This window comes from Amphiprion ocellaris, chromosome 24 (genome assembly GCF_022539595.1).
Source record: "Amphiprion ocellaris isolate individual 3 ecotype Okinawa chromosome 24, ASM2253959v1, whole genome shotgun sequence".
NCBI classification, from domain to species: domain Eukaryota; kingdom Metazoa; phylum Chordata; class Actinopteri; family Pomacentridae; genus Amphiprion; species Amphiprion ocellaris.
In genome coordinates, this window is record NC_072789.1 from 16,192,973 (window position 1) to 16,219,441 (window position 26,469).

The 26,469-nt window shown below is 41.3% G+C and overlaps 2 protein-coding genes and 1 long non-coding RNA gene across 3 annotated transcripts; all 3 read right to left on the reverse strand.

Moving 5' to 3' along the window:
- Positions 1-62: 62 nt before the first annotated feature.
- LOC129348279 (NLR family CARD domain-containing protein 3-like) lies at positions 63-5,155 on the reverse strand. Its single transcript, XM_055008367.1, has 5 exons — positions 2,362-5,155; positions 2,111-2,284; positions 1,640-1,813; positions 885-931; positions 63-734 (listed from the first exon to the last, which is right to left on the reverse strand). Exons 1-5 carry the CDS (start codon positions 4,218-4,220, stop codon positions 202-204), a joined length of 2,787 nt encoding a protein of 928 aa, XP_054864342.1. The 5' UTR covers positions 4,221-5,155; the 3' UTR covers positions 63-201.
- Positions 5,156-7,329: 2,174 nt separating this feature from the next.
- Positions 7,330-14,767, reverse strand: LOC129348298 (uncharacterized). Its single transcript, XR_008600812.1, has 3 exons — positions 12,226-14,767; positions 11,685-11,819; positions 7,330-7,731 (listed from the first exon to the last, which is right to left on the reverse strand). It is a non-coding gene; the product is annotated as an uncharacterized LOC129348298 (long non-coding RNA).
- A 9,196-nt stretch (positions 14,768-23,963) lies between these two features.
- Positions 23,964-26,450, reverse strand: LOC129348262 (NLR family CARD domain-containing protein 3-like). The gene is made up of 3 exons (XM_055008323.1): positions 25,363-26,450; positions 25,113-25,286; positions 23,964-24,813 (listed from the first exon to the last, which is right to left on the reverse strand). The coding sequence occupies exons 1-3, from the start codon at positions 26,439-26,441 to the stop codon at positions 24,600-24,602; spliced, it is 1,467 nt and encodes a 488-aa protein (XP_054864298.1). The 5' UTR covers positions 26,442-26,450; the 3' UTR covers positions 23,964-24,599.
- Between the last annotated feature and the right edge of the window lie 19 nt (positions 26,451-26,469).

The following is a 26,469-nucleotide window of genomic DNA, read 5'->3' on the forward strand; positions in this document are numbered from 1 at the left end:
CCCTGTTCTGGGCTCACCAGGGCCCTTATCAATATGCACTACTGGTCAAAACTTCACTAGGAAACATTTACAGGGATTTCACAAAGAAACACATTTAATCCATGAATGTGAAAACATGTTTCTGAGGGACAGAGTCATGGAGAGACTCAACAATCTGTTCAACACTGTTTCTCTACCAGGAGGAGACTCTGGAGACTCAACTCAGCACAGAAACACTGAGGAACGAAACCTAACACCAAATCCAAATCCAGGATAGAGAGGTTGAGTGAATGTGGTGTTGAAGGTGTGGAGGTGGATCAGAGAGTCAGAGGAGACTCTGTAGAAGGACAGAGTTCCAGCAGGAACATCCACATAAACTGAAACTCTGTGAGAGACTGAGGAGGAACTGATGGATGTTTGACTGTTGTTGTGCCAGACATAGTAACCACCATGATCAGAGCAGAACAGACTCCAGGACACATTATTAAATCCAAACACACAGTCATCTCTGTCTCCTTTTCTTCCAATTCCTCTGGAACTCACTGATATACGAACCACTCCTCTCCACTCCACCTCCCAGTAACAGCGACCAGTCAGACCAGTTCCACACAGCAGCTGATGCCAGGGGAGGTCAAACCTGTCTGGATGATCAGGATACGACTGATCCTCCACCACATATGTCACCTTCCTGTTGTTGTCAGAGAGTTTGAGGTTTCTGTTTACTGTGTTTGTGTCGACTGTGAGTTGACAGGAATCTGATGGAGAGAACAAACACAACACAGCTGCAGTTATTGATGGATCATGTGATCAGTATTAAAGCTTTGATGATGACCTCAGAGATGTGACACTTTGAAGATGCTTGAATGTGCTGCTTTGTTTCCATCAATCCATTAAAACACACTTACACTTCCTCAGACCTGGTGTCAACCATCGGACTCCAGCAGGCGTCACCCTGAAAGGAGGAGGACGGTCAGAGCAGCAGCGACTCTTTCAGCAGCACACATGGACGTTACATGGCTCTCACACTGTTCCACTGATAAAGGACCAGTCCAACATGGAGACACAGACACCCGAATGCAGCATCTCTAAAGTCCCGTCCTGTGCTCGTCACGTTCCAGCTCAGTTTACACTCATTATTCAGCTTTACTCATTGATGCTTCCTCTTTTCATGGAGCTAGGCTAACAGTTTACCCTGCTTCCTGTCTTTGAGCTAAGCTAGGGTAACAGTTTACCCTGCTTCCTGTCTTTGAGCTAAGCTAGGCTAACAGTTTACCCTGCTTCCTGTCTTTGAGCTAAGCTAGGCTAACAGTTTACCCTGCTTCCTGTCTTTGAGCTAAGCTAGGCTAACAGTTTACCCTGCTTCCTGTCTTTGAGCTAAGCTAGGCTAACAATTTACCCTGCTTCCTGTCTTTCAGCTAAGCTAGGCTAACAGCTTCCTCTTCCATTCAGTCATGGTGCATAGCTGAACTAACAGTGTTCTTCTGCTTTTAATCTTTGTTGTGAGCGAGGCTGTTTCCTGAGAGTGTCTGTCTGTCTGTACCTGAGAGTGTCTGTCTGTCTGTACCTGAGAGTGTCTGTCTGTCTGTACCTGAGAGTGTCTGTCTGTCTGTACCTGAGAGTGTCTGTCTGTCTGTACCTGAGAGTGTCTGTCTGTCTGTACCTGAGAGTTTCCAGTCTACAGTCTGGATCCTCCACTTTAGCTCTCAGCATCTTCTCTCCTGAGTCTCCTGGATGGTTGTAGCTCAGGTCCAGCTCTCTCAGATTTGAGGTCTTGAAGCTCAGAGCTGAGGCCAGAGAAGCACAGCCTTCCTCTGTGACCAGACAGCCTGACAGCCTGCACACACAAAACAACACAAACCTGACGGACAACACTTGGCTGGATGTTTCTCACTCGCTTTTCTTCTTTGTCTTTCAGCTACATTTTGCTGCACATTTCATGCGTCTCAAGCAAATCAACAATCTCAACAATGATTAGTGGGATTTAATCATGTCAAAAATAAACCCTGACAAAGTCCTGCATAAATTCAGTAAAAGCTCATTTGATGAATCCCATCAGCAGAAATGATTCTACTCAGGTTAGCTGTTTATCCACTGATAGAAATCACATCAGTTTCAAAGTGTGAGTCCTGACCTGAGAGCTTCCACTTTACAGTGTGGACTCTCCAGTCCAGCAGAAAGACTCTCCACTCCTGAATCCTGCAGGTTGTTGTTACTCAGGTCCAGCTCTGTCACACTGGAGGACTGGGAGCTGAGGACTGAGGACAGAGCTCCACAGCTTCTCTCTGACAGATTACAGTTATTAAGTCTGAAGAGACAAAAAGCAGATTATACTGATGAAACTGCAGCAAAATGAAAAAGTATCTTCAGTCTCCAACTACTTACACAACTTTCTTGGAGACTTTGACCACTGGCAGCAGCCTCAGAAGAACCTCCTCTGAAGGAGAGTATTTCTTCAGGTCAAACACGTCCAGATGTTCTCCTGATGACATTAAGATGAAACCCAGAGCTGACCACTGAGCAGGAGACAGTTCATCTGTGGACAGACGTCCTGATCTCAGGGACTGTTGGATCTCATCCTCTAGAGAAACATCGTTCAGTTCATTCAGACAGTGGAACAGATTGATGCTTCTCTCTACAGACACATTCTCACTGATCTTCTCCTTGATGTACTCCACTGTTTTCTGATTGGTCTGTGAGCTACTTCCTGTCTGTGTCAGCAGGCCTCGTAGGATTTTCTGATTGGTCGGCAGTGACAGACCCAGGAGGAAGCGCAGGAACAAGTCCAGGTGTCCGTTTGGACTCTGTAGGGCCTCGTCCACAGCTGTCTGGTAGAAACCTGTTGAATAACTTTGGAACATTTCAGACCAACAGGATGTTGTTTGTTGTTCTTCTTCCAGCAGGTTGATTCCAGAGTTGATGAAGGTCAGATGGACATGAAGAGCAGCCAGAAACTCCTGAACACTCAGATGGACGAAGCTGAACATCTTGTCTTTCTGTTTCCGTCTTCGCTCTTCTTTGAAGATCTCTGTGAACACTCCTGAGTACACTGAGGCTTCACTCACATCGATGCTGCTTTCTCTCAGATCTTTCTCATAGAAGATCAGGTTGCCCTTTTGCAGCTGTTCAAAAGCCAGTTTAGCTAATGACTTAATGTACTGAATGCACTTCTCTAGACCGTACTTTTCTTTTGTATGATCAATCTGAAATCTTAGAAACTCTGCGTACATCTCAGTCAGGGTTCTGGGCAGATCTCCTCCCTCTCTGGTTTCCAGCAGCTCCTCCAGAACTGTAGCAGTGATCCAGCAGAACACTGGGATGTGGCACATGATGTGGAGGCTTCGTGACTTCTTCATGTGGGAGATGATGCTCCTGGCCTGCTTCTTGTCTCTGAATCTCTTCCTGAAGTACTCCTCCTTCTGTGGGTCGGTGAACCCTCTGACCTCTGTTGTAGTGTTGACGAGGTTCTGAGGGATCTGATTGGCTGCTGCAGGTCGTGTGGTTATCCAGAGGCGAGCTGAGCGCAACAGTCTTCCACTGATAAGTCCGCTCAGCAGGACTTCTATTTTCGTTGACTTTGTTACGTCCACGGAGCGAATGTTGTTTACATCAAAGTCCAGATGAAGGCGACTCTCGTCCAGTCCATCAAACACAAACAGCAGTTTGAATCTGCTCTTCTTGTAGCTGCTGGTTCCTGATGACTGCAGAGCTGTAAAGATGTAATTCAGAGCCTCCACTGTGACGTCTTTAGTTTCTGGGATACAGTCATGAATGAGCTCTGCCAAACCAAACTCTTGTCCCTGCAGTGAATTCAGGGCACGGAAAGTGAACGGGAAAATAAGATGCACGTCTTGATTGGTTCTTTCTTCGGCCCAGTCCAACACAAACTTACGCACAAGGAATGTTTTTCCAATCCCTGCAATCCCATTGGTCAGCACTGTTCTGATGGGTATGTCTTTTCCAGAAGGATGGTTGAAAATGTCTCTGGGTTGGATCTGTGTCTCTGTGTCTGATGGCTTCCACACCTTGTCAATCTGTAGGACCTCATGCTGTGTGTTGACGTGCACGTCCCGGCCAGCTGTGATGTACACCTCTGTGTAGATATCAACCAGAAGCTCCTCATCTGCTGCCCACCCCTCTGTTGTAACCTTAAATGTGTCCTGGAAGTTTGACTGAAGCTTCTGTTGGTAATATCTGATGGGACGTGGTTCTGGTACCGGAACAGTCTCATCTGTGTCAAACATGAAAGGAACAGTGTGAGGTGTGTGTCTACAGAAACCTCTGTTGTTGTTGGAAAAACACAAGCAACTAAGCAACTACAAAGAGGTTGGACTTTTAGTTAGCCACCGATAACATCTGATGCTAATATAAAGTTGGGCTATTGCATTTGTGAGATTTTCCTATACTTATTTCTGGGGGTTTCATTCTAAACTCTTCACATAATGCAGCAACTTACCCTGATCATTTGGAGGAAAGTGACTGAAAAACTGACTGAAAGGGCAACTCAGCTAAAGGGCTACCCAGATGGTTAACTATGGAGGCAGTCAGAAGGTAGGTGGTTTACCTCAAGTTAAATTTAAGGTGTTCTTAGAGTTCCTATTTGGAGAAGACCCTTTAGTCAATAGAACCTAAAAACAGAGAGCTGGACCAGCAGCTCTGTTCTGGGCTCACCAGGGCCCTTATCAAAATGCACTACTGGTCAAAACTTTTAGAACGTCCCAATTCTTCCAGTTTTTCATTGAAATTCAAGTAGTTCAAGTCCAATGAATAGCTTGAAATGGTACAAAGGCAAGTGGTGAACTGCCAAAGGATAAAAAAAAAAGGTAAGGTTATCCAAAACTGAAAAATAATGTACATTTCAGAATTATACAAAAAGGCCTTTTTCAGGCAACAGAAATGGTTTAACAACTTAAAGCTGTTCTGCAGCAATTGGAGGTTGATCAAGCCTTGAAAGTTGGTGTTACCAAATCCTACAGGTGTCCCAACTTTTCTAGATTCCTTCCAACCCCCTCTGTCTGCATAAAGTAGTGTTGGAACACACTGTGGAACCCTCCAGAGCATTATATGAACAGTATTGTACTGCAGAAAATAGCGTGTTGCTATAAAAATGGAGAGGAAAAGGTAATTAACAATAGAAGAGAGACAGACCATCATTACACTTAAAATGTAGGTCTTTCCTCTTGTTACGCACCCGTCTAAGGGGAAGGTGGGTAGCATAATGTTTTTTTATTTATTTATTTTTTTTTTTTTTTTTAAATATTTTCCTAGTCCCCAAAAACAATGATTAACAGGTTCTCAGAAAAATACAAAAGGTTTATTTACAATATTTACAAATAAAGTAGGCCACTATATGGGCTAGTCATTCAAACAATAAACAAAAACTGGATACAAACTAAAGAGACATTCAAGCGCTCAAACAAAAAAAACCTATCCAACAGACCTACAACTACTACAAAATGAAACCTAAGTCTAACAAACAAAAACCACACTATCTTAATCTGACAAGTAAACACAGGTATCAAGCACAATAGGTTGGAGTCTGGGGAAAAAATAAGGGTGCTGCTGTCAGAGAGGCTCCACTCCACTGAGATTTTAAAATGAGGAACAGCCAATCAGCAACTGGGTCCGCCTGGCCACCAATTACAGCTCCTGCACACAAAGATCTACACACAGACACAGAACACCCACTACAACCTAACAAGACGAACAGACAACTCACAGAAAACAAGGACAAGACAAAGATCCACACAGAGACAGAACACCCACTCCCAGACAACAAAACAGATCCAAACTACCAACACAATATTACAAAATACGGCCACAGCCGTAACACCTCCAGAGAAACTGAAGACATTCAAGGTGTCAGTGAGTACAGTTTTCTTCACCATCAAAAGGCTCTCAGAAACCAGCTTAAAATAGACACCAGTTTAGAAAATTAGATTTGAGGATCACCAGACACAAAACTGACCATTATGCTACAGCTACACTACAACCTGCTGCCTCATGCAACTCCATAGTCAACCACTGTTCTGTGTTGTACAAAACAACCTGCTGAAACTCAGCTTCCATTTCAGGCATGAGGAACTGCTGCCATCTTTCTTTACAGACCAAAGAATCCATCAGTTTTACCTTCAGTCTGAGGAAGAGGAGGCTGAGTCTGAGAGGAGGAAGGTTCTCTCTTCTCTGAAGTCTCCCCAACATCACTGACATGAACTGACAGACAGACAGAGATCACATGTTATATTCTCCACTGCTCACTGCTTTCATTTATTTCAGCTACAACAGACTTAGAAGGGACTTTATGTTGACATTTATTGATGAGTTTATGGTGTTGATTAACTCTGGTTTTCTGACACCAAACTGCTCCTTCAAAGTAAAACCTGATGTTACTCTGACATTAGTCTGGCATATCCAGACCATTCTGAAGAACAGAGTGTTCTGGCTTCACCTCATTATTATTCTGCTATAGAGGGAAGAAGGGCTGTCTTTTTAAAGCAGCCACAGTCATCCAGGGTGGAGCTAAGCCCAGGATGCAGCAACAGTGTCCCCTTAAAATAGTCAGCCAACATGGCTGCCTTATTGCTCCATCCAAACCCTCTGAAGACTTGACATTTCCAGTGTGGTAGGTCACTGGGAGGTTGTTGATGGTTTAAAAGTAGAACGTAATGTTACATAGTACTACATACTAACATGCCAGATGGTACACACAGAAAAAGATGTAGTACATCCCAGTACATATTATGTAAATGTAGTATGTCAGAAATACCCAGATGTCTGACCACATTCAAACTGATTTTGTAGAATGCAAACTAACATGTTTTTCTGGCCGTTCTGACCCACATTCTATGAACAGTCATAGCACTTAACAGTGTGTCATGGAAATAGAAATAAGTTTGAGCTGCTGAGAGCTCACAGTCAGATGACACCACATTACTACAGACTGGGATAGTCAGAGTTTAAGGCACCATATTATGAAGTACTATGTTCTAATTGGATGCACACTGCAGGACACAGTGAATACTTTGTGAGGTCAACTGTTGCATGTATTCAGATTTAAAGGTTTGTGATTTGGAATGCAGCTGCTTCAACAACATTGTTCTGCCCTTACTGAGAGCTGATTGGTCAGCTTCCCTCTGGTTGTAAACTGCAGGACCACTCCCAGCTAAACAGCATGAATGAAGAATCTTCAGAAACTGTCTGATCGGCTCATAATTTGGTGAGGACAGGTGGGACATGCTTTGCTTCCACAGAAGGTCAGCTCATACAGAACTAATTTTGGTGTTCTATCAAGGTTTAAACAGCAGGGGGAAGCATTCAGTCAGTAGGTTGATCAGTAGATTTTACAGAGGAACTGACCTTACATGTGGACTCAGGAAAAACTGACAGAACCTGAACTCTATCAAACTGTAGCAGCACCATCATGCATCTTTCTGACTGTAATGATATCATGTTGTTCTTGTCTTGTGACTGACCTTCTGGTCCTGAGCTGCTGGCAGGAAACCTCTGCAGCAGATCATTCCTGGAGATCTTCTCTAAAACCACCCTGGTCACCTGCACAGCTCTCTGAAGTCCATAAGTCTCCACCATCACATCCACAGTTTTACACCTGTCTAGTGTCTGTAGTCGGCTCTTTGTGATGGCTGGGAGGCCTTGAACATTGTTGGGCTGCTTCAGGTGCCACTGGAATGTACGCAGCTCAGCATCACTCAGATCATCCAGGATGTTTTTGAGGTCCTCTGATGTCATCGTGGCTCCCTGATAAAGTCAAAGAATACATCAGCAGTTAATGAACAGTTGTGTTGTTGGTGTGGTGGAGGTTGTTGTGTAGCAGCAGGACTGCAGTCAATCCAACAAGACAATAAAAGTTAAGACCTCACAAACAAGGAGTTGACTTGGCTGCCTTCTTGGTTTATCATTAAGGCCAAATCCATCACAAAATAACAAAAACGATACTCAAAACTACAAAAATGGTAAAAAAAAAAAAAATTTCAAAAACGACACAAACTCAGACCCTAAACAAGAAAAATGAGACAAATTGTGATACAAAATTCCAAAACTTAGACAAATTCAGACACAAAACAACATGAACGGGACAAAGGCAACACAAAATGGACTCAAAATTACAGAAATTGAAAGAATTAGGACATGAAATGACACAAAGGAGAGATAGAATGGTAAAAATGAGACAAATTAAGACACAAAATGACAAAATGAGACAAATTAAGAAACAAAATGGTAAAAATGATAAATTAAGACATGAAATGACAACAATGAGACAAATTAAGAGACAAAATGACAAAAATGAGAAAAATAGAGTGACAAAAAGACAAAAAAATGAGACAAATTAAGACACAAAATGAAAAAAATGAGACAAATTAAAACATAAAATGACAATGAGACAAATTAAGACACAAAATGACTAAAATGAGACAAATTAAGACACAAAATGACAACAATGAGACAAATTAAGACACAAAATGACAAAATTAGACAAATTAAGAGACAAAATGATAAAAATGAGATAAATTATGACACAAAGGGGCAAAAATGCGAGAAATCAAGACAGAAAAACTATAAAATTTAGACAAATTAAGACACAAAATGCAGATCCCAGACAGAGAAAGGAAATCAGGGACTATCTCTGGTCCAGCTGCTCCTCATGGGATGAATATTACTTTACTATTATATATCTGAGGAAGAATAATTACCTTTTAGGACTAAATATGATCTGATGGAGTTCATCTTTTCATTTGAAGATCATAAGTAGACCCTTAATTCTTCACAATATCCAGATATTGGAATTCTAGAGTGAAAAATGTCAGAAATGTCCCAAATAAAGAGCATGAATCCTAAAAGCTGCTAGTGTCTGTATTCAGCTCTTGTAGATCCATGTCGTCTTTATGCTGCACTGGCTTTGATCACTGATGGAAGTCATGAGTGTGAATGGAGATCCTTGTTCCACTTCTGTTCTACCACAAACATATGGTCCACACAATGTTCTAGTTCTACGTGTGTTGTTGAAAAATCACGTTCAAAGCATTTCCATCCTACAACTGTTGTACTGAAGTTCTGCTGATAAGAACAACTCATGTTTAGAACTGCCTGACAAATACAAATGATATTTACTGATAAAACACATTGATTTCAGCATCAGTTTGATAACTGCTGCTGGTTGGGAACAACATGTCTGAAGATTTGGCTTTAGGGGAAAAAACGATTTAATGTTTTAATTGTGCCAAAACAACATTGTTTTTGAGTTAAAATACGATGAATGATTCAATCAGTTTTATGTTCTATAGATATATAAAAGATAAAAAACAGTTTAAAGTGTTTTACTCACATTCAGACGGAGAAAAGAAGCTGCGACATGAAGACGGTAAAAGCAGAACTAATTTGAGGAACAGGTAGGGCCGTGACATCACTGTTGTCAGGGCAACGAAGCAGGAAACAGATTTCTACATGATCTGACAACACCACTTCCTTCATTCAGACGCCTGCCTCTGGATCTGGACTTCTTAGAGTTCACTCACACACAAGAACTTGTGTTTTTAAAGGCTTCATCCAACCAAGTAGAAGTTTGTCCAGCTATTTGAAATGCACAGCTACACCATCTTATCAGCTCAGAAAAAGAAAACAGGAATCAGTACATTGCAACTGTGCACTTTGAGACAGGAGCAGCTGGGAGACAAAGAATGCTCACATCCCCAGAACACCTTTACAACTTACTGGAACTTAATATGTCTGCCCCATGTAGAGATAATAGTATCTGTGAAATATTAGCTCAGTATGTCAGATACTTTCTTAGAGTTTTTTCAATGGACTGTAGACTCAGTTTCACTAGTTTTTTTTCTCACGTATAAATTTGAGGCTGTTTGAATATCAATATCTCAAGAACAATTCAAGATAAAAGCCTGAAATCTTCACTTGTTTGTCTTGCTAACATCAGCAGATCAGATTGCTGGTAAATACAGCGGTGCAAAAAAGTTTTTGGACATCCCATAGTGAAATACTGCATTGAGAATCACTCTGAGGTCTTCAAGTGTAATTTATTTAAGTACAGTTATAATACTAAACACATCCTTAAAAAAAAAAAGACATTAAAAACTTCAAATTGATTGGTTCCATAAAAATAAGAACTTTTGAGTATTGGATCATTTTGGTAAAACTTTGTTTTTCTTGCAAACAATAAAAAAAATAAATTATTTGTATTTGTGTCTAATACAGCCATACCTTTAGAAACATAAAAAAGACTTTTCAACAAATATTTAATGATAATATTTGAGACAGTGTAAAATTTTCAGGGCGTCTGAAAACTTTTTTCCACCACTGTTTCTGTCAAAGCATGAAAATGTGCCATTAGAAAAATGCCACTATCTCCAGACCCATATATGTGGTCATGGTTCCATGATGGCAATGTCATGCTAATGACTGGATGTAGCTAATTTACAAAGAAATGACACTAAACAACATGTCAGCTTTCAAAGGTTGGACTTTTCATCAAACACTTCATGTTTTTATATTTCAACTCACCCATAATCTGAGATTATTTGATCTACTTGTTCAATATTAGAGATTCTTCATTATTGTCCTTAGATAGATAGATAGATAGATAGATAGATAGATAGATAGATAGATAGATAGATAGATAGATAGATAGATAGATAGATAGATAGATAGATAGATAGATAGATAGATAGATAGATAGATAGATAGATAGATAGATAGATAGATAGATAGATAGATAGATAGATAGATAGATAGATAGATAGATAGATAGATAGATAGATAGATAGATAGATAAAATGTCTGCCAGAAACTCGCATACTTGAGCCAGATAACTTGTCAGGTGACTTGGAAGAACAGGAAGGGAAGGGAATCCAACAGTGCACTTAGTTTTGTCAGTCAAGTAAAACTAACTAGAGAACTACATCTAACAAATCCTGTGTGGGAAGTGCAAATAGAGGCCAGGATGTCAGTGTGAAAAGACAGCTAGTCCTTGTAATGTCCTGGGATGTGTAAGGTCTCATAGCAGGTGGAGGCTGTGGGGTATCTGCCCTTCACTACCTCTACAGAGAGTTCTTGGTACAATCTCCCATCCAGTCCAGAGTTTCACCACATTGGTCAGTTCAGATGGAGTGGATTCAAATGGATCAAATAAATGGATACAACAAATGAAATGATCAAAACAATCCAGCTTTAATAATCACCCAAATAAATGAGCACCTACAGCACTTCCAGTGTCCACTAAATAAAGACTAGTTTAACCCTGGAGAAAAGTTATTTATAGAACAGCTGAGTCGCTTTCACAGTTTAACAGCCAAACAATATGAAATAAGGATGTGCACCCTGTAAAGCTACCGTTAGCAACCAACTCCCCAAGATAGAACGTCATCATCATCATCATGTAATGTGCTGAAGAAGTACCGGTTTGATTAAAAAAAAAAAACAAAAAAAAAAAACTCAAATCATTTTTCCACTTATAGCATCCTTATATTGCCGATCAGTTTTTCAGTCTTATTGAATTTCAAACCTGATGATTCTGGTTTATGTGATATTTTGTAGAAGACAGAAATCATAGGAAAAATATTGCAAATGTTCAGTAATAGATGCCAAGCAGGTGAGGGCACATAATGAATATAGCAAATATATAATAGTGATGGAGAAAGGCAGACTGAGAAAAATACAAGCTCATAGTAATTCACTTTCACCTCTGGGCTGATATTCCTGCTCCCTCTTTTGGAAAAATCAAGGCTACTGTGTCGGTGGTTGAGTCAGCTCTGTCCATGTTGGAGTTTCTTTAAGGCCTCACTGCAGCTGCTTCATTTGTCTTGTGACGACAATTACTGGTGATGGTAATCAGAGAAAGAATGGAAAACATCACATTCTTTGTCCTAAAGCAAACTCAAAGAGGAAGATATTTTTAAAAGTGCTATTTTGAGGAATGTATTTTCTTCAGATAAAATGTTTCTATCCACTGGTAACTAAAGTAAAAATGATTCTGTACATCTGCTCACTGAAAAAACTCCCTGCATCTGTAGTACTGCAACCAACCCTCCATCTTTCATGTTTTCCACAAAAGAATTTGGCAGAGAAGAAATGACATTTTTAGAAGTGAAAGTTTTCTTTCCCTTGGGAATAAATGATATCAAAATACATCTATTTGAAATGCTTAGCAGTGTGCTTTTAGGACCAATACTGTTTTACCACTTCTAACTTTTGCAAAGCGACATTTCCCAGACTTTAACTCACAGCATGGATCAATAGCTTCTCAAAAAGCCGTCTTCTGTTGTCCTCAGTTAGAGGAGGGAGGTTCCAGGCAGAGGCCAAGTCCTCAGCACTTTTTCTATCTTTTTCAGAGAGTCTGGAATGCCCTTCAAGCTTCAAAACAAAGGAGAGCAAATTAGGAAAGAAAATACCAGATTCTATGTGCAGCTGTAAAAGACCTGAACACTAAATAATAAACGCTGGAACATGGTGGGTCCAGATAAGCTCCACTGTCTTCACAGATGACTGGCATTTGAGTCACTCTACAATCCACATTTTCATTTTTAACATAAAAGTAATTCATAAAATTCTCATCAGCTCCCAGGCTTGGATTAGTCATAAACATCACTATGAGCCCTCAAGGACACTGGATATAGGATAAAAAGGTGCCCCACTGTGGAATAAATAGAACATGGAAGGAAACAGGTTATTGTTTAAATGATCATAGAGTGTGATTGTTCCTCTGATGTCCAGGTCTGGACAGTCCTCCAGTGTAGCAGCTGCAGTTTCAGGACTTCCAGTGAGCAGAACATGAACAACAGCAGGGCTGAGTCCTGAAGACACATGAAGAAAGGAGTGGCCTAACATTCTCCCTGCATGAGGAACACATCACTTTCCACAACAAAGTGAGAGGCTGAGGGCACTAAATGCTCAGGATCTCCTTCAAAAAGCCTTGGAATGCTGGAGTGTGCTGCTGAAGACATAAAAAACACACAAACAATAAACAACAGGCTTCCTCCCACAACACAATAACATGCAGGTTAATATTAGTGAGTCTTCACTGCCTCTAGGTGTGAATGTGAGGGAATAGTTGTCAGACTGCATTGTTAGCACAGTGATGCATCAACACATCATAGAAACATGGTGTTCAAAAATCTTTCCTGTCACCTAAAATAAAGTCAACATTTGTGAGGATGCCACAGACACAAGACACAAACCCTGACTGCAGCTTTTCCATGCATGTAGAGAGAAAAAAGCCAATGACAGCCTCTCCAATAGCAGCGTCTCCTGCAACACAATGTCAGGTTTATACCATGAAGAAAATGCTCTCAATCCTTTGTGACAATTAAAACTTGTAACTGGACCGACCTTCAAGTCTGTAATTCAGGGGTCGTGTCCATTCCACATCAGGCCGTTGGTAAAAGGACATCAGTGCCATGTCCTGCTGGGCAGGACTTTTTCTGATGTCCATGCTGAGAAGCAAGGGACTCTCCATTTCAGGAATATGGTGAAAGTGATCAGCACACTGAGATATGGCCTTGGTAGGGTCACTGATCATTAACCAGCCGTAAAAAGCAAATGTGACCCGAGGTACTTAAGAATAAACTGGTAAAAAGTGTTTTAAAAACCCATAAAAGAACCACCAGCTTAAAATAAGACACACAGGTAAGTATTGTAAAAACAAGGCAGAGACCAGACTTAAAATGTGTAATAAAATTTATTTAAAATATTAAAATGAAGCAGCAAACAAAATGTAATGTTAAAATTAATTTATTAGCTAAATACGATTTATTCCAGGTAATTATCAAAATGGCCAAATACAGAATAAAATACAATTAAAACCTTGTAGACCCTGGGCGTAAACAGAACCTAAAAAAAAAGGATATTAACATTAACAAAAGACCAACAAGGATGGTTGAGAAGGAATCGCCCCACCGCAAACAAAACAGAAAGTGCTATCAACACACACACGCCAAACAACAAAGACCCCAAGTGAATAAACAAAAATACGGGCTAATTTCCTCCCAAGCCACCGCGGGAAACTAAACTCACTAAACCAAAAACTAAACACCCGGGGACATCAATAAAATAAAACACGGTGCAGAGAAATTAGGGTTAGAACAAACCAAATTAAAGTAATCGAGTTGAATTAATCAAAACCCAACTGAAATTCTAAAACCCTAAAACACTTTAAAGCACTCTAAAACAGTAGCAGGCTAAAATCTGTGGATTAAAAGAGACAGAACCGATTGTAAATAGTACTAAAAAACTATTAAAACTTCCATCTCACCGTGTAGATTAAAACCACAGATCCAGGGGATAAAAGCTGCCACCGGAGTATCTCTGCACTGAAACCCTTAAAACGCCATTTAAAACCAGACTTAAAAAGCATAAAATGAGGGAGAGCTAAAAACACCTACCTGTCTCCCGCCAGCCCTAGTGGAGACTGACTGAAGGCAGCGGGAGCTATTTAAAGGCCACTTCCGGAAACAAGGGGGAAGTAATGCTACCCTACGTCTTGAGTGAGTGGGGACCCCTACTGGCCGCTACACAAAATAAAAACAAAGTTGTTTAATATGCTTCACTTTCAAGCAAGAAAAAAGATTTTAAACAATGAGCTATGAAGACTGTGTTGAGTCTAAATGTGTGATTATTAATAATAACATTTTACTGGTAGAATAGTCTCTCTGGACCTCATTATCTTTCTGATATAGGTGAAAACACACTGGCATAATCATCTAAGCCTAGCATGCCATTTTACTGCAGCCTGCAAATTAGTGACAGGGGAAGTTTGGGAGGAAACATCTGGAAGGAAGATGTTTCCCAGTGTCGTAGTTTCTCTTAGACCTCAAGGATGTGTAGATGTTGAAGAAAACGTCCGTTGACACTGTTACTTTTATAATATAATTTTATTAGTTGAAAAGGACAGCATCTGAACAGGCACCATGGTCTGCCTGTGGAGAGTTTCCCAGCCAATATGAAAATCCCACTTGAACAAAGGGCTGGTGGTCATTTTATACCCTCTGGTAAAGGATAGAATTACAACATCTGGTTCAAACCCCTACTCAAGAACAACACCTCCTCAGACAAAAACCCCCTACTCTGCACATTCCTAAGGGTCAAAGGTCAGCTATAGGTTAACAGTGGACCCCAAGGTCAACACAGCATAGGATTTCTGGAGCCGAAAACACATTCCTCAGTACTTACTACCACCTGTTAGTTAAAAGTTCACTCTATGGTCAACAACTATCAGAACTCATATCAGATGAGATACTACACCAGCACCACCAACAGGGTTTAGTCATTCACTCAGAAAGAAAGGGCTTCAAATATGAGGAAAAAAAATGGCATTTTTCAGTGTGTAGGTTGCTGCTTGGAAGTTGTTTTTGTTTGCTGTAGTGAAGGTACTTTGAAAACAACAACACAAAGACAGCAGAAGGACAGGATAGAGATGCATGAAATGTTCAGCAAAAATGTCAGGTTTATACTTCTAATTGTACGTTCAGTGAGTTCCACTACAAAAAGACTAGAGCAGACTTTGTGACATGCCAGTTTTTACTGGAACGTTTCAACAGTTTACCTTCCTTAACTTTCCCACAGCACTGCTAATCCTGAGCTGTAGCTACTATCAGTCAGTGCTGCATGAGGTCTGGATGGTCCAGGAGTTGCTGCTTGGTCTTCCTCACTGACAGGACTCTCATTTCCTGCACTACCAACACAATGTTTTTAGTGTGTTACACTTCCACGCTCTGTGCTAACAAGTGTAAGACAATTGTTGACAAGAGAAAAAACATCAAAAATTCAAACTAAATAGACGCCTTTCTCCACATGATGAAGCATGAACCTCAATAAAGTCAGGAGGAAACAATTCTGTGCAGACTGGACACTGCTGCATAGCTGCTGTTGAGAAATTGAAGATACAAGATAAAAGCAGTGTTATTTTCAAACAAAATATTTTGTAATGAGCTCTGTTGTTTAATACTGTGAGATATGTCAACAAAAACTTGAAGAATACTTACATTTATTTTCTTCATGCTCACTGTTAGCCACAGCAGCGAGGTTCCCATCACTGCCACCATCAGCAACAGAACAAGACTTGATGTGTTCTGTCCTGAGCTGCAGAGGAACTGCTACTTCACAATTCTGACATGAGGCTTTTGGCATGCTACTGAATGCTACTGAATGCTTCATCTGTTAGTTGTAGTGGATCTGTGCTGAGTTCTTCTTGAATTGGGGCTATGAATAGATTTATACCTCCACGACTTGCAGCCTTCAGAATCCTGCCTGTGCAGCCAGAACCACCAGGTGCAACAAGTGACTTTTCCACTGCCTCATCCACCTGCAGAGAACATTTAGACTTCATATATTTCATACTTTATCTTTTATTCATGGTATCTAGAAGTGAAGTCAAAGCTAATAAACTGCTGCTGCATATGTACTTTGAATGAATGAGTGACACGAACACACAAACTGGTGTTGGCCTTCCTGAAGACTGGTAAAGCAGCCATCCACCAGTAACTGGTTCCAGTTTAGGAAACATAACTTTGAGGGCATCAAATAACTGGAAGCACAAAGGATACAAATGTAAACACGAAGAGAACACACATCATTCAGATCAGAAATAGTTTTTATCATTGCATGACAAACCAGCAAATCCTTGGAATTTAGTTTTTTTTTAATGTATTTCAACTTACAACTTTTAAACAAGGCAGCTGGGTTAAACCACATGTCAGAATCAAAATCTACACCAAATTAAAAATATTCTGTTCATAAATTGTGGTACTGTGTTAGCAGACAATGTTAGCAGCATTTAAGGGTATAGAGATGAATATATGTTCCTGTGAGTTATTTTGGATATGGAGATGTCCTCAAAATGGCATAAAATCTAATTCCTAATTAACCATAATCCACAGTTTTATCCTGTCTACTTGAGAAAACACGACTGTATCTTTGGTTCTACACCAAAGCTGTTTGTGGTGTGGCCCACATGAATCTGACAATATCTCATAACAGTGCAATTGATCATCTATGGTTTCTTGTTGTTTTGAACAGCTAGCGTCCTGCATGCTATCTCCTCTTCATGTGTTGTGCTCTCATCTAGGTGAGCAGTCCTACAGACCAACCCAGCCTCCATGTGGACGATTTTTTCCTGCTCATTGGGAGACTTTTCAGGATGTTTTGGCATCAAATAGAAAGAGACTTCAACAAGTTGTGGTCTTTTTGCTGCAACTAGAAATGGTGCAGGAAAGTGCCTCTTTCCTCTGTCCTTCGTAAAAATACCTGGAAAGGACCGAAACAAAAAAAAAAAAAAACAGTATTAAAACATGACATGGTATGACGGTATATCTGAGAGTTGTCTTAACAGAGATGAACACAGAAAAACTTGGCCCTGTCCTGCATTTTCTCACCAGGTTCCAATAAAATGCAATCGGCAAAAAAGTTGGCATTCACAACTGACAATGTTTTCATTTTATTAAATAAAATCCACATTAGTGTAACGTGAAATTGGTTTTTAATGGTTTTACAGAGTGGTTACCGATCAACAAATGATTCATCTCAGGATTTACTTTCTTCAATTCACAGATTTTTATATCTATAATACTGGCAATATGTAGACCTTACAAAACAAAAAACGATGTCTATCATGGCTTATTATAAGCAACAGGGGCGTTTAGCCCCTATAAAATGACAGCATACCAACAATATGTAAACATGGGGCTTGACCTTGAAGTATCAGTGGCACAAAAAAACAGTGGCACAAAAATAAACTGTTAAATGATTTAAGGGCACTAAACTTAATTGAGCCTAATGTAAAAAGTTTGGTTACAGTTGGACTACAAACGTTGTTTTGGCAAAAGTAAACCGACTTGTTACTCATCTCCTCAGGTGCTGAACGTGTTGTCAGCGTGACCTTATTACTGTTTTTGGTCAGTCAAACCTTAAAATAAATTTGTATTTAGTGCCTCTATACTCGATTAGTATAAACAACTTTCCTACATATAACGGTCCACAGCTAGCGCTAGCCGCACTAGCGAAGCTGTAACTGACGGCATGTGGTTAAAAGCTCCTGGTGGATTTCATAAATGTTGTTCTTTAGAAACATGTCATGCATTACAGGTTACTGACTCTCACAAAAACAAACCACATAGAGGACAAATAAAGGATTAATACACTGACCGAAGCGCCGTTGATCCCGCTGGTAGCCATGGTTACCCCGGTCTTGTGAGGTCAACTGTCCGCATCACATGACCGGAGGAGCATCAGTTCATTGGCTGGATGTTGGTTCCATTTTGGCAAGAATCGATTATTTACGCCTAAGTCCCCCGGATGTGAACTGCAAATTTTTTGATGCCGAATGTTGAAGACATTGAGTTTTTAACTGTTTTTTCAAATTTTTATGAGCTAAATTCAGGCATAAAAAATTCACACAGAATTTTGATGCAACAAAATTCAAAGTTTGAAGCTTATAAAATTCAGAATCTGATGAATCTCATTTGCTTCCATACTAGCGGGCTAATTAACACAGGTGTACAGCAGCTAACTTAGCTAGCTAGCTTACTAACGATGTTGGTTGGAAATAGAATCTCTGGACTGATTGAGGTCAAACTGAACTTCACAGCATGTTGGAGCAGAACCAGCAGATGAAAAAAGTGATGGTGTTGGATTGTCAGACCGTAATGTTGCAGCTCAAAGCAGCTTTTTTTTTATGTCAGTTCATTCTGACATCCAGCTATGAATCAACACAGCAGATCCAGGTCATGGTGATCCATGCTGTAGAAGTCTCACATTCCCCTCATTTAATGGGGCTGTTTACTGAGCAAAGCTCCATAAAAATCATGTTTTCATGTGGTTTTGATGAGGAATGTGATGTTTGAATGTCTCTGTGAAGAACTGCAGTCTAATGGAACAGTAGTAATTTCTATTGATCCTAACTAGAGAAGCTCACTGGATTCACTGAGGTTCTGGTCAGGAGTCATGACTCAAGTTTTACATTCAAAATCTTTACTGCTGTTGTGAAACTTCAGCGTTGCCATGGATACGTGAGTGCTAAATTCTGTCCGTGTTTCCATTGTGGGAAATGCAGTTCAGCAGATGTTGAGCATGTTCGTTTTTTGAGACAGAAGACAAACCACTTCTCTCCAGTTAAGCTGTTTATTTTCTAATATCAGTGTCTCAAAGGAATCTTATACAGTGAACCCTCATTTATCGCGGGGGTTACGTTCCAAAAAGAACCCGTGATAGGCGAAATCCGTGAAGTAGTCAGCTTTATTTTTTACAGTTATTATACAATACTGAACCACGTATACAATGAAACCAACGACCAAAACCTGTTTTCAGGCCCAAGCATTTAAAAAAAATAAAAGCATAAACGTTTTCAACAAATAACTATGATAGTTTTTGGAAATACTGTGAAATAATATTTTTAATAGTCAGTACGAGGTTGGACACATTGTGACTCGCGTATTTCACCGTTCCTCTAACTTTGCCGCTGCGTCACTCCGCTCCGCTGCAACGTCTTTTTCTGCTGAAGGCTGTGGTGCAGGTGTCTTTTTCCGAGAGAAGAACATAGTTATGGGTAATTGTTGGCACTCTTTTTTCTTCTGGACAAGAAGATTTTTATAAACAGACATGCCACCTTCGATTATATTTGAGAACTGTAATGAACGACACATCAAAGGGTCCCATTCTTGCGCCGCACGCTGAAGTTCCGAGGCCATTTTTACCATGGTTGCCAAGCGACCAAGTGTTAGTCCATCCTCCTCATCTTTATCAACACGTGTCCCCTCTTCTTCCCCTTGTCCCTCATCCTCGCTTGGTGCCCAGAAGTTTAACTTTTTCTGCGATATTTAGCATCTTTCTCTTCCTTTTGGGCGCGTCCTCAGGTGCCTTTGCCGGTGCAGAACGTTTTGTTGATATTGTGGGGTTTGTCATGGAGAAAATTTGCAAACGTAAATTTGGCAAGCTGTACAGAGACGAGGTGCGGAGACTGTTCACGTTGGTCAGTCCCTTAGCCAATCAGGATGCAGAACACGATACACTGTTTAAAAAAAGCATAAAAAAAACTGCATTAAAAAAATCCGTGAAACAGTGAAGCCGTGAAAGGTGAACCGCGTTATAGCGAGGGTTCACTGTACAAGGACCTTTTCTGTTTGGAACAGCCTCCCAGAAAGGGATAAAGTTTGATATGAACAGGACACTTTATACAGTATGGTGAAATGTGATTGGTGGTAGAACACAAACATATAATTCAAATATTGAAATGTGATTGGCCAATGGTGAGGATAAACCATGGTTTAGACTTAGCTCTCCCATTAGTTGGTGCACAGATATGTCCATATCTCTTGGCACACGATCCATCCAATCCCCAGGAGCTGCACCCTGTAAAAAGAACCCTCCTGCAAACTTCTTCCTGCTCTCGACCAGCTAGATTTATTCCTTTGTTAGCTGAGATGTGATGCAGTCATTAGTGGTATTTCATAGGGAGGATGCAGGTGTCCCTCAGGCAGGATTATTATGATTTTCTCCCTCAGACAACCTTGAGTTAGCAGTTTCAGAGCAATTACTTGTTACATTATAAGGAAATAGAAATGTGCTGTGTATCAAAGCCAAAACTCTATCTTTGTTAGTGTGTATGCATGTGCAGAAGAAGAGACATTTTTTTGTAAATGGCTGTAACTTTCCAGCCTGGCCTGTCTGTGTCCATCAGAGCTTGGAGTTGGTGCTTAGCTCCATCTCTTCCCTTTTAAAGGTCAAGCACAACTCATGGATTCATTGCACATTAAATGGTTTTATTATCAATATTATAACACGCATATGTAATATCAATTTCAGTGTTCAGTTAGTAGAGCCTTTGTGAGATAAAAATCCTAACAGGAGCGAGTCTTGGCCTTCGCTCTGACTTTACCACTGCTGATACCTTTTCCACATCCAGACATGTTTGAGTGTGAAAGCTTCTTACTGATGTGGCTTCTGCTGAGCAAACTGCAGCTTTATATAGCAACAAGGCTGCTCCCTGATTGGTCAGAGTCAGCGTTCAGTGTGATCGTCCAATCAGAAGAGAGCTGTTGTAGCCACACGGTCCTGAAACATTATTCAGCTGAGTGTCTGTTATTGAACTAACATGAAAACAAAGACCAGATTCAGCCTGAACTAAACAACAAACTACAATGGACCAGATTCAACTTTGTTCTCATTGCACAGAGTACAAGTGGTGAAACACTGAATTGTAGTGTAGCATGAAATCAGAAGAGCAAAAGCAGCAGTAAAGTGCATTATATACAGAATAAACAGCATGGACAGAATGCAACGAACACAATAAGCATATAAAAACATAGCTGTGGATAAACTAATAAGATATTTCATCTAAATTTACAGGAAGGGATAAATAGTGGAATAAACAGTGTAAACAGTATTAATACTAACATTAAGAACTTAAACACTCAAATCAGGATCAAGTCTGGCTGCACAAAAACCTGATTTTCACTGGACAATAATGTGTGAAAGTCTGTCAGCAGTTTGTAGATTCACTGCTTCCTCTCTCATTTCACACTTTGTGCAGCTCAAATGCTTTTAGTTCAAGTGAGCATCAGAGGAAACACCACATCCTGATTTTCACTCTCAACATTTGACTGGAAAAAGACGCAAACACCACATTTGGCTCCTGGAATAATCACAACTTCCATCTTTGAAGAGGAACAAGTTTACAAGGAACCATTTAGAAGGATTTCACAAAGAAACACATTTAATCCATGAATGTGAAAACATGTTTCTGAGGGACAGAGTCATGGAGAGACTCAACTATCTGTTCAACACTGTTTCTCTACCAGGAGGAGACTCTGGAGACTCAACTCAGCACAGAAACACTGAGGAATCAGGATACCAGAACCCGAATCCAGGATAAAGAGGTTGAGTGAATGTGGTGTTGAAGGTGTGGAGGTGGATCAGAGAGTCAGAGGAGACTCTGTAGAAGGACAGAGTTCCAGCAGGAACGTCCACATAAACTGAAACTCTGTGAGAGACTGAGGAGGACCAGATGGATGTTTGACTCTTATTGTGTCTGACAGAGTAACCATCATCAGAGCACCACAGGCTCCAGGACTGATCATTACATCCAAACACACACTCAACACTGACTCCTTTCCTTCTGATTCCTCTGTAACTCACTGTTATATGAACCACTCCTCTCCATTCGACCTCCCAGTAACAGCGACCAGTCAGACCAGTTTCACACAGCAGCTGATACCAGTCAAACCTGTCTGGATGATCAGGATACGACTGACCCTCCTCCACAAGTGTCACCTTCCTGTTGTTGTCAGACAGTTTGAGTTTTCTGTTTACTGTGTTTGTGTCGACTGTGAGTTGACAAGAATCTGATGGAGAGAACAAACACAACACAGCTGCAGTTATTGATGGATCATGTGATCAGTATTAAACCTTTGATGATGACCTCAGAGATGTGACACTTTGAAGATGCTTGAATGTGCTGCTTTGTTTCCATCAATCCATTAAAACACACTTACACTTCCTCAGACCTGGTGTCAACCATCGGACTCCAGCAGGCGTCACCCTGAAAGGAGGAGGACGGTCAGAGCAGCAGCGACTCTTTCAGCAGCACACACATGGACGTTACATGGCTCTCACACTGTTCCACTGATAAAGGACCAGTCCAACATGGAGACACAGACACCTGAATGCAGCATCTCTAAAGTCCTGTCCTGTGCTCGTCACGTTCCAGCTCAGTTTACACTCATTATTCAGCTTTACTCATTGATGCTTCCTCTTTTCATGGAGCTAGGCTAACAGTTTACCCTGCTTCCTGTCTTTGAGCTAAGCTAGGCTAACAGTTTACCCTACTTCCTGTCATTGTGCTAAGCTAGGCTAACATTTTACCCTGCTTCCTGTCTTGTACTAAGCTAGGCTAAAAGTTTACTCTCATTCTTGTCTTGTGCTAAGCTAGGCTAGCAGCTTCCCTCCTTCCAGACTTTGTGTTAAGCTAGGCTAACAATTTCCCTGCTTTCAGACTTTGTGCTAACCTTCGCTAACAGTTTACCCTGATTCCCGTCCATGTGCTAAACTCGGCTAATAGTTTACTCTGCTTCTAGTCGTTGTGTTAAGCTAGGCTACCAGTGTGCTCTTGCTTGCAGTCTTTGTGCTATGATATGCTAACAGTTTCCATTTGCTTCCAGTCGTGCTAATCTAGGCTAACAGATTTCTTGTTCTTCCTGTCTATTTGCTAAGATAGGCTAACAGTTTTCCCCTTCCTCCAGTCATTATGCAAAGCTAAGCTAACAGTTATCTACTGCTTACAATTTTTGTGATAAGCTAGGCTAACAGTTTACCCTGCTTCCTGTCTTGTGCCAAGCTAGGCCCCTGCTTACAGCTTTTGTGCTAAGCTAGGCTAACTGTTTACCCTGCTTCCAGTCTTGTGTTAAGCTAGGCTAACAGTTTCCATTTCCTTCCTGTCTTTGAGCTAAGCTAACAGTTTCCTCTGCTTCATGTCTTTGAGCTAAGCTAGGGTAACAGTTTCCTCTGCTTCCAGTCTTTCTGCTAAGCTAGGCTAACAGTTCCTCTGCTTCCTGTCTTTCTGCTAAGCTAGGCTAACAGTTCCACTGTTTTCAGTCTTTCTGCTAAGCTAGTGTTTACGACCCGGTGTTGTCGGCGTCTGAACCATAGTTGGACAGCCTCACTCGACTTAGCTTAGCGTGCTCGCTGTTGGTAACAGAATTGTATTCAGAGTCCTGACCAACTCTGAGGTGGAGAACCAGGAACTTTATATCAAGCTCTGAGCAGCACACTGTACACACACTCAGCTTCTCCAGAACACACTTGGATCTACTTCTCTGTTTGGACCATATACATGCGCTGTGACTGCATGCTGCACCTAAACATCACCCTTCTTCAGCTTAACTGTTCTCAGGCATGGCAACAGCAAATTTTGACTTCAGCTGAAAATGTTTGGGATACAATCTTCAGGGGGGGTCCAGGGGGGCGCAGCCCCCCTGAAGCCGAGAGGTTTTCAGTAAAATTTAGAATGAAAAACATGCATAGAATTACAGAAGACCAGATTGTAATGAATAAGTTAATTTAATGAAAAGTTAACTTACTTTTTCCATCGGAACTTGTTTTTGACACTTTTATCTATTTCTAGCACCGATGACCCTTGATCTTTCGATAAAAACCTCATGATTCCACCGAAAACGATCCCAATAGCTCAAAATTCCAACACGAACATGCCGCCATGAATTGTAACAAAAGAATGCATCGAGCAATTTGATTGGTCCAATCGTTGGCAGCTAACCAATTTCGACCAATCGCAAGGCCTTTTACAATGCAGCAGGAGCTAGACTGGTTCTCTTTGTATGTTACGCTGCGGGAGAAACGCCGAGCGCTCCTAAAAAACAAGCAAGAGTAAGAGCAAGAGTAACAAAAACATACCTCACCCCCCCTAAAATTTTCTCACCGGATTTGGACGATTCACAGAAATGATCAATTTGAAAATTAAAACGGCGGATTTCCGCGGAACGGCGGAAAATTGCCATGCCTGTGTTCTTCTTCCTTCCTACCGCTGCAGCACTTCCTCTGACGTCTCACACACCCTGAAACCTACCGATGGAAAGGAGAAGGCTTGGCCTGCAACACTAGGAGGATAGTTTCCTGAGAGTGTCTGTCTGTCTGTACCTGAGAGTTTCCAGTCTACAGTCTGGATCCTCCACTTTAGCCCTCAGCATCTTCTCTCCTGAGTCTCCTGGATGGTTGTAGCTCAGGTCCAGCTCTCTCAGATTTGAGGTCTTGAAGCTCAGAGCTGAGGCCAGAGAAGCACAGCCTTCCTCTGTGACCAGACAGCCTGACAGCCTGCACACACAAAACAACACAAACCTGAAAGACAACACTTGGTTGGATGTTTCTCACTCTTTCTGTTCTTCTTTGTCTTTCAGATACATTTTGCTGCACATTTCATGCGTCTCAAGCAAATCAACAATCTCAACAATGATTAGTGGGATTTAATCATGTAAAAAATAAACCCAGACAAAGTCCTGCACAAGTTCAGTAAAAGCTCATTTGATGAATCCCATCAGCAGAAATGATTCTACTCAGGTTAGCTGTTTATCCACTGATAGAAATCACATCAGTTTCAAAGTGTGAGTCCTGACCTGAGAGCTTCCACTTTACAGTGTGGACTCTCCAGTCCAGCAGAAAGACTCTCCACTCCTGAATCCTGCAGGTTGTTGTTACTCAGGTCCAGCTCTGTCACACTGGAGGACTGGGAGCTGAGGACTGAGGACAGAGCTCCACAGCTTCTCTCTGACAGATTACAGCCACTCAGTCTGAAGAGACAAAAAGCAGATTATACTGATGAAACTGCAGCAAAAGGAAAAGGATCTTCAGTCTCCAACTACTTACACAACTTTCTTGGAGGCTTTGACCACTGGCAGCAGCCTCAGAAGAGCCTCCTCTGAAGCAGAGTATTTCTTCAGGTCAAACACGTCCAGATCTTCTCCTGATGACAGTAAGATGAAGCCCAGAGCTGACCACTGAGCAGGAGACAGTTTATCTGTGGACAGACGTCCTGATCTCAGGGACTGTTGGATCTCCTCCACTAGAGAAACATCCTTCAGTTCATTCAGACAGTGGAACAGATTGATGCTTCTCTCTACAGACACATTCTCACTGATCTTCTCCTTGATGTACTCCACTGTTTCCTGATTGGTCTGTGAGCTACTTCCTGTCTGTGTCAGCAGGCCTCGTAGGAGATTCTGATTGGTCGGCAGTGACAGACCCAGGAGGAAGCGCAGGAACAAGTCCAGGTGTCCGTTTGGACTCTGTAAGGCCTCGTCCAAGGCTCTCTGGTAGAAAACTGTTGGATCAGGTTTGTTGGAGGTTGTTTGTTGTTGTTTTTCCAGCAGGTTGATTCCAGAGTTGATGAAGGTCTGATGGACATGAAGAGCAGCGAGAAACTCCTGAACACTCAGATGGACGAAGCAGAACACCTTGTCCTGGTACAGTCCTCTCTCCTCTTTAAAGATCTGTGTCAACACTCCTGAGTACACTGAGGCTGCTTCCACATCGATGCCACACTCTGTCAGGTCGGACTCATAGAAGATCAGGTTTCCTCTCTGCAGCTGATTAAAAGCCAGTTTTCCCAGAGACTCAATCATCCTCCTGCTGTCTGGACTCCAGTGTGGATCTGTCTCAGCTCCTCCATCATACTTGATCTTCTTGACTTTGGCCTGAACCACCAGGTAGTGGATGAACATCTCAGTCAGGGTTCTGGGCAGATCTCCTCCCTCTCTGGTTCTCAGCAGCTCCTCCAGAACTGTAGCAGTGATCCAGCAGAACACTGGGATGTGGCACATGATGTGGAGGCTTCGTGACTTCTTCATGTGGGAGATGATGCTGCTGACCTGCTTCTTATCTCTGAATCTCTTCCTGAAGTACTCCTCCTTCTGTGGGTCGGTGAACCCTCTGATCTCCGTCACCATGTCCACACAGTCAGGGATCTGATTGGCT

What these genes read in the sequence shown, in the direction of transcription:
- LOC129348279 (XM_055008367.1), bottom strand. Translation starts at nt 4,220, where the DNA reads ATGTTTGACACAGATGAGACTGTTCCGGTACCAGAACCACGTCCCATC. An exon ending in AAAGTCTCCAAGAAAGTTGT is followed by an intron (nt 2,285 to 2,361) that starts GTAAGTAGTTGG and finishes TTGTCTCTTCAG; the next exon opens with ACTTAATAACTGTAATCTGT. An exon ending in TGTAGACTGGAAACTCTCAG is followed by an intron (nt 932 to 1,639) that starts GTACAGACAGAC and finishes TCCTCCTTTCAG; the next exon opens with GGTGACGCCTGCTGGAGTCC.
- LOC129348262 (XM_055008323.1), bottom strand. Translation starts at nt 26,441, where the DNA reads ATGGTGACGGAGATCAGAGGGTTCACCGACCCACAGAAGGAGGAGTAC. An exon ending in AAAGCCTCCAAGAAAGTTGT is followed by an intron (nt 25,287 to 25,362) that starts GTAAGTAGTTGG and finishes TTGTCTCTTCAG; the next exon opens with ACTGAGTGGCTGTAATCTGT. An exon ending in TGTAAAGTGGAAGCTCTCAG is followed by an intron (nt 24,814 to 25,112) that starts GTCAGGACTCAC and finishes TTGTGTGTGCAG; the next exon opens with GCTGTCAGGCTGTCTGGTCA.